The 14908-nt window shown below is 42.8% G+C and overlaps 2 protein-coding genes across 3 annotated transcripts in view; one reads left to right on the top strand and one right to left on the bottom strand.

Moving 5' to 3' along the window:
- The window catches only part of LOC136692907 (cadherin-related family member 1), a 37399-nt gene extending 34698 nt beyond the window's left edge, over positions 1–2701 (top strand). For both annotated transcript variants that reach the window (XM_066666636.1, XM_066666637.1), the window contains exon 17: positions 2052–2701. In XM_066666636.1, the coding sequence (XP_066522733.1) occupies positions 2052–2651 (600 nt within the window). In that variant the 3' untranslated portion in view covers positions 2652–2701. The remainder of the gene's footprint in view (positions 1–2051) is intronic.
- Positions 2702–8876: 6175 nt separating this feature from the next.
- LOC136690663 (leucine-rich repeat, immunoglobulin-like domain and transmembrane domain-containing protein 2) lies at positions 8877–13954 on the bottom strand. Its single transcript, XM_066662604.1, has 3 exons — positions 13824–13954; positions 12228–13006; positions 8877–9664 (listed from the first exon to the last, which is right to left on the bottom strand). The coding sequence occupies exons 1-3, from the start codon at positions 13952–13954 to the stop codon at positions 8877–8879; spliced, it is 1698 nt and encodes a 565-aa protein (XP_066518701.1).
- Positions 13955–14908: the final 954 nt, after the last annotated feature.

The raw sequence follows: 14908 nt of genomic DNA, 5'->3' as shown, positions 1-14908 counted from the left end.
ATAATTACTTTGGATAGTACTGAATACGTATAGAAGCATGGTTTGGAGACACAGGCAACTACTGGCAGTTTTTCCCTGCTTGGTATCTACATGACTTTTCTGCTTTTCCATCAGGTAAATTTTGTCCTGGTCCTGGAACCGGGTTCTTTTATAGTCGTTGCTCTCTCGTGGTTCTGAGTGAGCCGAGTAGGAGCTAAACTGTGACCTGTAAACCTTGCAGAACGCTAATTGTCCAGAGAGAGATTAGCCTTTTTGTAAAATATCCAGGGCAGCTCATAAAATGACACCGTGGTCTTTCGAAGAGGTTCAAACGCTCCTTGGATCGGTGGCTGACGAAAGAATCCAGCGAGAGCTGGACGCTGCAACAAGGAAGGAACAAACTCTACTGATCTGTCTGAACTGATGATGGAGCTGTGTTCAGTCCCAAACAACAACAACACGCCGATACACCATGAGTAAACACCGCTTAACGTTACCGCCGCCGTTGTTGTGGTCTCCAAAGCCTTTTGTTCCTCTTAGAGGCGGGGATTTGAGACGACACCTGATACTTTTCAATGGGGTGGGGGCTGGGCGGGTGACCAAGGACCAAACAGAGAGTAGAATCCAGTAGAGTACGTAGAGTGATGGCTAACGGCTAACACTTATGATCCTTCCTTAGCCTCACTGTGTCAATGTTACTTAACATGCATTTTTCAAGCACTTAGAGAGGTTGGGGCTGGAGGGAGGATCATTGTGGTCAGTTTATTGTGATAGGGGCACACAGCATGATTATTAGGTGTGATAGTTTTAAAAGGCTTTTGTATAGCGTATAGTATTGGGGTATAGCGTGGGTTTCCTCCGGGTGACTGTCTGTGAGGAGTGTGGTGTGTTCTCTCTGTGTCTGCGTGGGTTTCCTCCGGGTGACTGTCTGTGAGGAGTGTGGTGTGTTCTCCCTGTGTCTGTGTGGGTTTCATCCGGGTGACTGTCTGTGAGTAGTGTGTGTGGGTTTCCTCTGTGTGCTCCGGTTTCCTCCCATGCTCCAAAAACACATGTTCGTAGGTGGATTGGAGACTCAAAAGTGTTCGTAGGTGTGAGTGTGTGTGTGTGTGTGTGTGTGTGTTGCCCTGTGAAGGACTGGCGCCCCCTCCAGGGTGTATTCCTGCCTTGCACCCAATGATTCCAGGTAGGCTCTGGACCCACCGCGACCCTGAACTGGATAAGGGTTACAGACAATGAATGAACTAACGTTAGGTTCCTGATCACTAAGATCAAAACCATCTTTAAATCATTTAAACACAAACTCACTCATACTGTTGGATGCAATACTATGCTCAAGAGCAGAACAAATCCATCACAATCTTCTGCAGCTGTTTCCTGATGGAGCTCATAACGAATGCAACGCCCAATAAACCCTTCACTTTTCACACTACTGCATTTTAGGTTTTTTATCAAATAAAATGATAATTTGCATTTTTAATATGACACACAGTCGCCGTAAAATGACAACAGAGCAGGAGAATGTTTGCATTTTGAATTGTTTTAAAATGTATTTATACAACTAATACATTGATGTGTACAGTAGTGTTGTGCTTCTTAAGCCCCTTTCACACAAGGACCGTAACACAGAAATATTCTAGGCTTTATCCAGAGGAGCTGTATGTGTGAACACAAACACCCACAACATTTCTCTCGGACTTTACCCTGACTTTATTTTCCTAGTGCCTAGAGACTCAGTGTCAGACGTGTGAGAAGAGGGCTGCCAGGGTTCCAGAGAATCACATGCTGCACAGGCACTGCCCCAAACACATGGAACAATTCCAGCAGCGAGTACATGTCTGACACAGAAAATCTCCCGCTGTGCACTACATGTGTGAAGGAAGCACTCCAAGCCATCCCCAGACCTCATACTCCAGGGTTTCTCTACAGTTTCTCTGGAATTCATGTGTGAAAGGGGCTTTAATTGATGGGACACATATGTGCCATTTGTTTGTTTATTTATTTATTTATTAGCTGTGGTTCTAATGGGCCATATTTACAATGTTGTTGTTTTATGTTGTGCTCTTGTCTCACAGAACTCTCTCTCAGGTCCCATGGCTGCGTTTCTGATGCAGAGCAGGGACAATCCTCTGAAAGCTCTGGGCGTGGTGGCGGGGGTCATTAGTCTGATGGTGATAGTGACGGTGATGATCTCCACGGCGATGTACCTACGCAACACCAACAGGGTTGCACCAGAGCGCCGGGTCATACGCCGCCGGCGCCGGGAGCAGCAGCTACAACAATGGAACTTCAAAACGCCATTCACTGGGACCCAGGATGATCCCGAGAGGTTCGGGGGTGATGACGTAGAAAATAACAGAGCTAATCGCAACAAGAACAACATCTCCAGACCCAAGCCTTCTCCTCCCAGCGCCCCGGTCCTACCCCCAGCTCCACAGCTGCTCAACCCCAGGGTCAGCGAGCGTCAGTACAAGGCAGTACCCACTGTCTCCGGTTCCCTAACCTCCAAGAGTTGCAGCCGGACCTCCAGCCAAAAGTCCCTCGCTAGCAAAGAACCAGAAGACCGACCCAGTCACAGCAAAGAGGGAAATGTTAGCTCAGCCCTGGTCTCCGAGCTCAAGAAGAAACTGGAGCAGAAGATCATCGAGGCCAACCAGGGATATTACTACTACTGAGATCAGTGGGCTTTGGCCCGCTAACCTCTACAGCCACTGGGCTTAGCATATCTACTGAATTCTGTAGCCACTGGCTTTAACATCGGTCCTGACTTCTGTAGCCACTGGGTTTAGCGTAGATCCTGACTTCTGAAGCCAATAGGTATAGTGTAAGTCCTGACTTCTGAAGCTACTGGGTTTAGAGTCAGTCTTGAATTCTGAAGTCAGTGAGTTTAGAATAGATGACGAGTTTCTAAAGCCACTGGGTTTAGCATAGGTGCTGACTTCTGAAACTTCTGGGTATAACATCGGTCCTGATTACTGTAGCCACTGTGTTTTAGCATCAGCTCTAACTTCTTGGAGCCTCTGGGTTTAACATTGCTACTGACTTCTGAAGCCAAAGGGTTTAGCATCAGTTCTTACTTCAAAAGAACCTAACCCTAGCATAATTACAGAATTCAGAAACATTTGTACTCTACTGACTTCTCAAGACGCTGCGTTTAGCGTGGGTCCTGAATTCGCAAATCACTGATTTTGAAGAGATGTTGAGGTTTAAGCGTAGATACTGACCTGGTTAAGCGCGTAGTTTCACGGTCCATGGTTTGACTGCAAAAAAATTAAAATGACAATTTTTTTTTTTGTCAAAAAAAGGTACGGTTGTACCTTTTGAAGGAGGATAAACACTGTACATTTAGTGAAGAAAAGTGTATAGTTGTTTTTCCGGTGTAGATGCTGACATCTGAGACCAGTGAGCTTTAGTGTAGATGCAGTAGGACCAGTCAGAGTCTTCCCAGTGATAGTGGATTGAGCTCTGTCACGCCAAATAATATCGTTCCTAAGGTTCATGCGCAGCTGCTTAGGAGTGCCCCATTTCATTGGAAGGATCCAGGTGGGGCACATGTCCTCTTTTACAAAAGCATCTCAGAATTGCTTGACAACAGCTGGGTCTTTTTGAGTGTGACTCTTTGGGTTGAAATATGAAGGCGTTATAAAGCTTCATGAGTTATGCATGACATGCTACACACAATATACATTTATAGAATAACACAGGCTGGAAACATTTTAGAAGACCCTACAGTGGAAGAAAGGATGTAATTATTATGGAGAAGCAAGGACAAAGACATTATGAATCTTGATGTGGATTGAAAACAGTGTCTGTATTGTTTCCTCCTGTACAGTGTGTGCTTCAGTGCTTTCAATCAGCTTCCAGTGCAGCATTTCAAAACTTACTTAGGCAGCTTAAGAAGAGTGCTCTCAATATCAAGTAGCTTAAGTCTGTGCTGCCATCTTCGGGTGAAGGTGTACAGCCCAGGGCTGTAGTCACTCATGTTTACTGTATACTGAGTAGAGAAAAGAAACCGCTGACTATAACCAGTGACCTAGAAAACATGGGCAGAAATGTTGTGGGTTTATTTATTAACAGATTTGAACAGACACTTTTCAAACATTTCTGTGAGAATTTGGTTGCAGTATTAAAGCCTGCTAAAGGTGCAGGTGTAGGAGCACTAGTTCCTGATCAGACACACCGTTCCAACTCATCCCAAAAGTATTGGATGGAGCTTTTTCACTCCAGAGAATGCCATTCTACAGTGTTGTTGTATGTGTTTACAATGACTGCACCTTACACCAGACAAACGTTTGGCCATAGTGTAGCTATCTGTAGCTACACTAGCTAATTGCAGACACGTCGGGACATGTTTGGTCAATGTGTGATTATGTCGGTGTTATTTCATTTATTTGAAGAATTCACTATTATTCAACATTAAAGTAAGTGCTTTAAAAATGCAGGAATATCCCTTTATTCGTGTATCCAAACTTTTGACAGGCACTGTACAGTGGATGGATGCATGTTTAATTAATATCTACTTAATTTTGCTCAAAACAAGTAGCTGTAGCATGCCTCCAATACAGCGTAGACTAGCTTTAAAGATGTAATCAGTTATTTTCTCCAGTGACTCACCTTCATGTTACGAAACAGACGTCATACGGACATCTAGTGGCTTGGAGGCGTCAGAGATTGTGTACTAAATCTACGTTCAACCTGTCTGCCCCCATGTGTGGGACCCACTCTATGGTGCATAAACTGGCACCTTCTGGGACTACAGTGCAGTCTGATTCTTCCTCCCATGAGTTTCACCTGTTAGAAAACACATTAAAATAATAAATATTCACTTTCATGAACATTGGCTGTGCTGTTTTGGTGGTAAAAATGACAGGTTGCAGCTTTAAATCTTGTTTTACTTACTGCATGATCAAGAGGAGGAGGATTGGAAGAGTTTTGCTTTGGCCATTTCACCCCTAGCTGTTTCAGTACGCTAATCTGTACAGTGTATTATGCATTAGATAATGTTTAAGAGAAATATAAACTGGATAAATCACATTGACAGTCAGTCGGGACTCACCGTGTAGACCAGGGGTGTCAAACCAAATCCACGGAGGGCCGTGTGGGTGCAGGTTTTCTTTCCAACTATGCAGAAGCCACACCTCATTCCACCTGTTTTTAATCATTGGATATAATCAATAGATCTTGACTTTCAGTAGTGTGGGGCTTTTGCGTGGTTGAAAAGAACACCTGCACCCACACGGCCCTCCGTGGATTTGGTTTGACACCCCTGGTGTAGACGTTTAGCCGTCACGTTTAGCTCAATTGGAACCAGGCGCGAGCAGGAACTAATGAAGGTACCAGATTTACCTAATGGAAAAACAAGAAAGCAGAGGCGAGAAGGTACCAGATGCAGTGGAAAAGCGGCATAAAAGTCCACTCCCGGTATGCATAAAATGTGCATACAATATAGTTAGCTCTTAGCAGATGTACCCATGAATTTCTGAAGGGTAATCAGGCTAAATGTCCTATACCCTCCCCCTAAGCATAGCACTTAACCCTAACCCTAAGGTCAGGAGCTGCAAGATTGTCTCCTGTGTAACTTTCTCCCACAACAGTTTACAGCACAGTTTTGGTGAGACTTCTTTGACTGTATAAGAGTTTTTGAGTATTTAGTGAAATAGCGCCACCGGTGGACAGAAGCTCATACAGTGATTGTAAAATATCTATGAATCATAACCAGTCAGAATGCAACAATGTTGGAAATATCTGCGCTGCTCATTTTAGTCGTATATGTACTCGCTTTGGAGATCTTTTTTTTTTTTTTTCAGAACAGGATACTGTTGATCTCTTGGGTCCAGTTCTAATATCAACCCAAAATCTTACAGAAATGAATGATGTTATAAAATCACTCAAAATTCACTCAATTTTTAAATTTAATTATAAATAAGAAATGGGAATATTGGAACAACTCGGATAATCCAACCAGGTTTATTTGTGGTGTTTAGTGTTTGAGCAGGTTGTCTTTTTGTTTTCTGCATGGTATATGTTTTAAATTGACTGAGTCAATATAATATTTCTTGCTTGGTTCAATGTATCCATGTTCCTCCGAAATTGACCGGAAAATATATATATGTCACTGTTTGTGTCTTTTTATTGTCTTTGTATTATTTTGAATAAAACTTTACAAATCACTAACGAATAGTTGTATTGAGTGAGAGTTAATATTGTAGTTTATGCAGTATTTTAAAGGGCCTAAATCTACAGTTTAATACATGATCCCTGAGCCTCGCCAGAATTCATTACTTCATATACAATGACCTAATTTCTACACAGTGTCCATTTTCTCAGCTCCACTCACTGTACAGTTCTACATTTACAGACTGTAGTGTTTGTATCTGTTGCTCTGCAGACTTTGTTTGTGTCCTTTCACCCTGTTAATGTGTATTGCACTGGTTTGAGTGGATCAGACACAGCAGTGGTATTGGACTTTTTAATACAAGAGATAACAGAACCTGATTTATTTATGACAAGTTTGCAGTTTCACAAAAGGGTAAAATAAGGAGACCATGATGAAGCCAGACTGTGGTAACACTACTGCACAGGCCACTGTAGCTTAAATTGAAGTTTAAAAATAGATGAGAAATTTTGGCAAATTTCTGCAAATTCAAATCCTAGTCGTTTAGAGCGGTCTGATGTAAATTGCTCAGATTTAGAGAAAAACGCAGTAATCTCAGTGGTGCATTTTCAAAATAAAAGTTTGCGAAAAAACAGCAAGTTCTGGTCCCATGCAAGCTTCATTTTTCAGGTCTCTATTTAATGTTCTTTTAGTTTAAGGGCTATTAATGAATCCATTGTGAGTGGGTGCTTTTCTATTGAGTAAACTTTATAGGAATAAAATTACTAATTTCTTCCATTTCCTTGCGCCCCACCTGCAACACCTACACGACACACAATTTGAGAAACGCTGGAGTAAACCAAGTCATTGTTTTCTTTTTGCTTCCTGACTTTAAACATAATGTTTTTAGGAAACTGTAGCCGGTTCCGTTTGTATCATCAGAGTCATTCATGGTTATCGTTATAAAAAAGGTTTGTGAACAGAAAAATAAAAAAAATCGAAACTGGAAGAATTTAAATAAAACCTGTCTGCGGTGTCTATAAATCACTGTGATAAAGCTCACCCCTTCACCATCGCAAAGTGGAATGGTGGGAGGTGTTCTCTAAGGGTAGAGTCGGGCGAGAGGCCTGAGATGATGTAAGGTCGACTCGAAATAACAAAGAGGGGTTCGATTTTTGGTTCCCTTCCACCTTTATTTACACACCAGACTTTACATCACTATTTACAATATATACACGCGCGCTCCTTGAGTACAGGAATTAACAAAATAAAAACTCTCTATAGGCAGACACAAAAAAGGATAATGACAACAAAGTCAATTGAGTCTTATTATATACACTTAGAATATGTTTCTCTCGCTACGGTCTAGCAGAGTGTTCCTCTTTTACCCTTGTGGGGTATATATATAAGTAGCCCCGCCCCCTAGAATATACCATTCCCTTAAGAGGTAAAAGTTATTGTATCTTGGATACACAAGTTTCATAAACAATAAAAATAACAATGAACTAACAACTTTACCAAGATTCAATTACGGCCATGGCATGTTTTATATTTATTAATAATATCAAAATTTATTAGTTAATATATTTTCCCTCTTCTAGATGTTAATTCTCCCTTCCCTCTGTGGAGAATGGATTCAACCAGTTAAGTAAAACTCAGCATCAAGAGATAGTACTCTTTTCTCTCTCACATGACCCATCTGCAGGTGAGTAAGTACTTCTCTTGGTGATGTGTCACAGGTACTGTACATCATCACAATCACCCTACACGAGTCTTCCCTTTAATAACTCTAACAACTGTATCCTGAAAACGTGATTAAGATCCCTGCTGTCTCAGACTTTGTTTTACAGCAGGTTTGAGGTGATTTTGGCCTAAAGTATTTCGGATCCCAGTAAACAAGGAACGTCCCTGAACGTTCAAAATAGGTCTAAACGTAGTCTGTCCATCAAGGACATGTTTTAAACGTCAATGGACGTCCAAAATCCATCTTAATAAGTTAGTTAAGTGGTGACCAATCGATAACGTCAGTGGACGTCCAAAACGCGTTTTATACAAGTAATTTATTTTGGGACCAATTAATAACGTCAATGGACGTCCAAAATACGTCTAATAGTCGTCTTTTCAATGTCTGTGTTTGGACGTCTTTCATTTTCAACCTTAAGAGAACGTTGATTAGACGGCAGTCATTACGTTATTTCAACGTTGAATTAACGGCTAAATGTTTACTGGGTATAACTGTGAAGGAGGTGAACATAGGACAAACAGAACCAGTAACTGTTTCTTATCACCACCGCTGTAAAGAGATCTGAATTTAGAGTCTTCTCTAAAATAAACTCACACCAAACCACAAAGCCTTTCTTTAATGTTTCTCTTCTTATAAATCTGTTTTTTCCCAGCCCTGGTCACGAAGCAGTCCTCTGCAGCATGTTTTAGTCTTTAATTATAATAATATTTAAAATACAGATGATTGAGGTACAAACAACAACGAAGTACAAATGTAAATGTAGCTTCAAAGATACCACAATGGCCTTAAGGTTTAACAAATGGACTTCCATAGGGATAAGGTGCATATATGTGACTATTCGTTGTCTAACAATAGGAATATTAAATAAAATTCAACTTAAAAAACTTAATTAAAATAAAATACAGTAATGTTCCCAATGTGACTTGCAGCAGACCTCCCTAGGGACAAGGTTTCTGAGAGTTATAGAGAACTATTCAGTTTCAGTGAAACCCAAAGTTGCTCTAGAGATAAAAACAACAACAACAACAACAATTCATTGTCCGTGTTCAGTAATTCGTCTGGTCAGTAAAGTGCAGCACTGTTGCCTTTCTGTGTTTTATCTTCAGATCGTCTCCTCGTTTTCTTCTCCTCTCCAGAGTCTCTGCAGAGTCCTTCGTCGCTGGCGGCCTGCAGACTATCGAATGTTCCCTGTCTGTCACCGTGCTTTAGAACTCTTTCTTCTTTTCTGCGTCTTTTACACAGTTCAGAGCAACGGTCGAAGCAGCCAAACCGCACGTCCGTGGTGCAGGCGTACATTCCTGCAGGGACAGCCAGCACCATGGCACAGACGATCACGATGATGTGGATGAGTCTCTCGCGCTGTTCCAGCTCATTTGTGGCACTTCCCGTCACAAAGACGATGCACTGCTCGGGCCGAGGTGGCTGGTTCTTCAGAGAAACACACACCTCGTACTTGGTGACCGGAAGCAGATCGTTCACCGTGTAGCTGTTGATCCCTGGGCCCACGTAGAGCATCTCTTTCTTGGGAGAATCGTAGCGTCCGAAGTGAACGGTGAACCATGTCTCAGCAGGATTCTCTGTGGCAGCGTACCACTCCAGAGTGATGCCGTATACTGTCTGCTTGGAAATCCTTATGTCAATGTACACGTTCTCATCAGCCGAGGCCATAGGGAAGGCAGGGGACATGGGGAAAGGGGCGTCTCCAGGCTGGACGTTCAGCTGGATGACCACAGAGGAGTTGCCAATGAAGTTGTTTGCAGTGCAGGTGTAGAGACCCCGGTCAGCAAGGTGAACTGAGGGGATTATCAGAGCAGAACTGATTGTGTCCTCACCCACCTGAGACTGAGATACTGCAAGAGAAATAGAGAGAAAAATGATGCAGCGTTTTAAAACTGAGCACATGCTGCTATAGAACGATCAGCTCTGCTCTAGGTCTACATTAGCGTAGGTAGCTGCTTTGTGTAGGTCTGTGATAGTGCAGGCAGCTGCTCTAGGTCTACATTAGCGTAGGTAGCTGCTTTGTGTAGGTCTGTGTTAGTGCAGGCAGCTGCTCTAGGTCTACATTAGCGCCGGTAGCTGCTTTGTGTAGGTCTGTGATAGCGCAGGCAGCTGCTCTAGGTCTACATTAGCGCAGGTAGCTGCTTTGTGTAGGTCTGTGATAGCACAGGCAGCTGCTCTAGGTCTACATTAGCGCAGGTAGCTGCTTTGTGTAGGCCTGTGTTAGTGCAGGCAGCTGCTCTAGGTCTACATTAGCGCAGGTAGCTGCTTTGTGTAGGTCTGTGTTAGTGCAGGCAGCTGCTCTAGGTCTATTTTAGCGCAGGTAGCTGCTTTGTGTAGGTCTGTGTTAGTGCAGGCAGCTGCTCTAGGTCTACATTAGCGCAGGTAGCTGCTTTGTGTAGGTCTGTGTTAGTGCAGGCAGCTGCTCTAGGTCTATTTTAGCGCAGGTAGCTGCTTTGTGTAGGTCTGTGTTAGTGCAGGCAGCTGCTCTAGGTCTACATTAGCGCAGGTAGCTGCTTTGTGTAGGCCTGTGTTAGTGCAGGCAGCTGCTCTAGGTCTACATTAGCGCAGGTAGCTGCTTTGTGTAGGTCTGTGTTAGTGCAGGCAGCTGCTCTAGGTCTACATTAGCGCAAGTAGCTGCTTTGTGTAAGTCTGTGTTAGTGCAGGCAGCTGCTCTAGGTCTACATTAGCGCAGATAGCTGCTTTGTGTAGGTCTGTGTTAGTGCAGGCAGCTGCTCTATGTCTACATTAGCACAGGTAGCTGCTTTGTGTAGGTCTGTGATAGTGCAGGCAGCTGCTCTAGGTCTACATTAGCGCAGGTATCTGCTTTGTGTAGGTCTGTGGTAGCGCAGGCAGCTGCTCTAGGTCTACATTACCGCAGGTAGCTGCTTTGTGTAGGTCTGTGATAACACAGGCAGCTGCTCTAGGTCAACATTAGCGCAGGTAGCTGCTTTGTGTAGGCCTGTGTTAGTGCAGGCAGCTGCTCTAGGTCTACATTAGCGCAGGTAGCTGCTTTGTGTACGTCTGTGTTAGTACAGGCAGCTGCTCTAGGCCTACATTAGCGCAGGTAACTGCTTTGTGTAGGTCTGTGTTAGCGCAGGCAGCTGCTCTAGGTCTACATTAGCGCAGGTAGCTGCTTTGTGTAGGTCTATGTTAGTACAGGTCTGTGTTAGTCCACTGTTGTTCCACTGAGGACAAATTTGGAGGTTCACTAGTGTTTTACATAGCATTTTCTGGGTGGACCACTGCTGATTAAACATAATTTTAGACAAAATGCCACATTTTAGCACTTTTCCATTCACAGTCCAATTTACATTTTTTTCCTTCATTAGGTTATTTTTGTTATTGTTTATAAATAAGATCAGTAAATAATTTAAATCAGCAGAGTGTCAACATTTTTATCATTTAATAATTTTATATCAGGCTCATACTCATTATTATATCTCTCAGAGTTGTTGGTAATATTTGTATTAGTGTGTTTTCCAGAATAAAAGTCTCTGTGAGTGTAAAATCTGTTTGAGGAGATTATAAATGAGTTCTATCCGGTACAGGACAGTAATCTGAGGGGTCAGATGGTGAACCAGCAGTGGGCTACAGTCAGTGGTGTGCCATGCTTTTTATGTCAGTGGACCAATATATGTCTGGGATATTTTTTTCCCTTGTGTTTTATTCCTTGGCAACAGAATTCTGTAAGCATTTCGCTCCATGTTATACTGTGTATGTTGTCGTGTGTGATAAATAAACTTGAACTTGAACATTGTGTAGGTCTGTGTTAGCACAGGCAGCTGCTTTGTGTAGGTCTACATCAGCTCAGGTAGCTGTTTTGCATCAGTATAAGGCTTTGTTCATATGGTGGAGTGGATTCAGCAAAATACCAGAGCTGACACCTCAAACTTTCTGCCTGTGACAACATTGTAAAGGGAAAAGCAGTGGCGCTGATGTTTAAGAGCAGTGTTTATGTGCTTTTCTTCTCAAATTGAAAATATTTCAGCTCAATCTAAGAGGGAAAAATGTACTGTTCTGTGAACAGAGTAGAGAAAATGTAACTTGTTTCTTCCTTAGATATTATACTATTTTGAGTAGAATTCTAATGCAGTCTAATGGATGTGTTTAAATCCTTAAACAGATAAATGTATGTGATACAAAGCAGCCGTCTGCACTAATCTAGACCTACACAAAGCAGCTGCTAATGTTTTTAAAACATAGGTTTTATCTTGCTAATAATTTAGAAAGATATTGAATTTGAAAGCTAGTTTTTCATTAGGCTCATCTTTAAGATGCGCTTTCCCTCAACCCAGTTTCACTCAGATATTTTCTCAGTAATGCATGTGGGCCACGGACGAGCCTCTGTCTTTAAGCTCATTGTGTTTTTCTGCAGTGAATCCTGTTAGTACAGAAGGGGGCCAGGGTCTGTACCTGTAAATCCTCTGATGGACTTTAGGCTGTAGCTCCACTGAACGACTGGATCGGGCCTTGCCTTGACAAAGCACCTCAGTGTTGTATTTGCTCCCAGAGGAAGTGAGAGGTTGGTTTCTGAAGCTGAGGTTTCTGGCTTTAGGCAGGTTTTTAGCTCCAGTTCATGGAAGAACTTCCCAGCTCTGGAACCAGGGCCTGAACAAGTCAGATAAGGGTTCATCAGAATGAGGGGAGGGCTGACGGACTTGACAAACTCCACAAAGCCTTTGAGGCGGCAGTCACAGAGCCAGTGGTTGTCGTGTAGCGCTAACACAACATTGGCCTCATTCTCATCCCTTCTGCCCTGCGTCTGTGGGCGGTAACGTGGCCAGTTGAGGAAGACTTCCCGGGATATGACTGTAAGCTGATTGAAGGATAAGTCTAAGTAGGTCAGAGCAGGCAGGTGGCGCAGGGCGTGTTCCGGCAGTACGTCGAGACGGTTGTGCTTCAGGTCCAGGATCAGGAGGTTGGGAGTATCCTGAAAGGCTGTCCAGGGAACCGATCTCAGCTTGTTGCCCTGCAGTCGCAGTTCGGTCAGATTGGAGAGACCCTCCAGGCTCTTAATGTTCATCAGGGCTATGTCGTTAAAGTTCAGCCACAGCGACTCCAAGGCCCTGACCGCAGAGAAAGCCCTTTGGGGTATTTCAGTCAGGCGAGAGTTCTCGATCCTTATCTTCAGGAAGTCTCCTGGAATGTTCTCGGGTATCGATCCCAAGGCGGTTTCCATACATAATAAAGACCTAGACAGTGAAGGAGAAGAGCATTTCCTTAGAGGAGCATCGCTATAGACCAACATAATGTATTTAATACAACTCTGGTGCATTTGCCCCACCTAAAAAACACAGATTTGTGGAGGGGGCCACACCAGTGACACTTACTGAATGAAGTATAACAATCTTTGATTGACAGGTTTCATTAGGGGTATAATCTATTCCAGTTTTAATACACAATAAACAGGGAAATATTTTTAACGCTAACAATGTACTTTAAAAAGATGCACAATGCCATTGGAATCATGTTTGGTAAAGTTTCAGCTTTAGATTGGGCACAAAGAGCAGAATAGGGCTGCTGTACTAAAAGCTTCACTGCATTTGTATTCTTAATTAATTAAAGAGTTACATTCCTCTGTGATGCTTTTGCTCTTGAACAGGTCTCAGTTTCTGTTCTTCACAGCCACAAAACAAATTGATTTAACAACAAAAAAACAACAAAAATGATTTAACAAAAGTCGTTCAGCACTGGAGGTGTTTGGGTGCCCAGTTACTGAACACGTTCTGCAAAAACACCAGCTGTAAGTAGACTCCACCTGTATCTGTACTCTCTCCTCAACAGATTTCAGGAATTTTAGGAAGTGAAGAGTCAAGCAGAGTTTGTGTGACATCTTTCTCTGTGTGCGATCAAAAAGAAGTAAGAAGCATAAGAAGATGTTTTTTGTGAATGACGGCAGAGCAGTGTTCAAATTACCTGCAGATCCTCCTCTGGTGAACACACACACACTTTAACCCACTGACTCCGCAAAGCCATTAGCTCTTTCCTCGAGATTCCCAGAAAACTTACCTCCCAAACGTGTCCTCTGTACACGAGCATCCCGTCGCGCAGAAACACAAGGCAGAAGGAACACCGCTCAGTGCTAACAGCAAGGCGAGAGCTAAGCAGAACGTGGCCATTGTGGTTTTCAAGGACTGCATGAGGAGCGGCTAGTTTACTGGAGCTGGTGGAGTTAAGCTTATTGTACTTAATCCAACCTGACGCAACTCCTGAGGAGGCAAGGGATAATTAGAGAAAACACTCTCAGATCTGTACATAATAAAACTGATGGTTTTGAGTCGTATGGCTTGGGTTATGAATTAAATAAAAGTTAATAATAGCAGCAAATGATTACATTTAGTAATATTACATATACTTCAATATTAGAAACATACCTGATCTGATCGAATGGTGAGGGAGGGAAATGGTTTTGCATCAAATAGTTATGCAACACTTTACAAACTGTCTTTGGAAACTGGTGATCTGTTAGCGATACCACAGATCCTAGGGAACTCTGAAACATGGGAGGGAACAGTAATTTTCTGGTGAGGAAACTCCAGACGGGGACCAATGTGGCTGTGCCTTTGGGCATTTTGATGCCTTCCAAGATTCACAGTTCTTTGGGGCACGGGGAGCTGGGTCTGTGGTAGCGATAGCAGACCTGTGGTCAGAATCACTCCAGAAAACAAAGCAGTTAAACCCAGTATAACTATTTCTGCAGAATAACTTCCTTGTCCTTTTTCATTTAATAAAAGGTGTTGCTGCAACTAACAATGAATCTGTGGTCACACTAGAATATACTCAATATAATTTCTTGAACAGAATCTCATTCATTTCAATGGTATTCTCCACGAAGCGTGATTTTGTGAGTTTGTTTAAGTTCTGTGAATTTTGGCTAACAAATTCCCATCCATAGTACTGCTGTTTTTCCCTGTTGACCTGAAGGGGCATGGCCATGTACAGAAGTGGTGTAGATCCTAAATGGAGGAAATGCTAAAAGTAGCTGTGTGTCAGCATTGCATTTTATATTATATGATCTGAGCTGAATATAAAATGGTGTGTGAATGTCACTTTTGTAAGTCGCTTTGGATAAAAGCGTCTGCCAAATGCATAAA

The sequence above is a fragment of the Hoplias malabaricus genome, chromosome 3 (genome assembly GCF_029633855.1).
Source record: "Hoplias malabaricus isolate fHopMal1 chromosome 3, fHopMal1.hap1, whole genome shotgun sequence".
Lineage (NCBI taxonomy): Eukaryota > Metazoa > Chordata > Actinopteri > Characiformes > Erythrinidae > Hoplias > Hoplias malabaricus.
The sequence above is the reverse complement of the archived record's forward strand: the minus strand, read 5'-3'. Positions and strand labels throughout refer to the sequence as shown.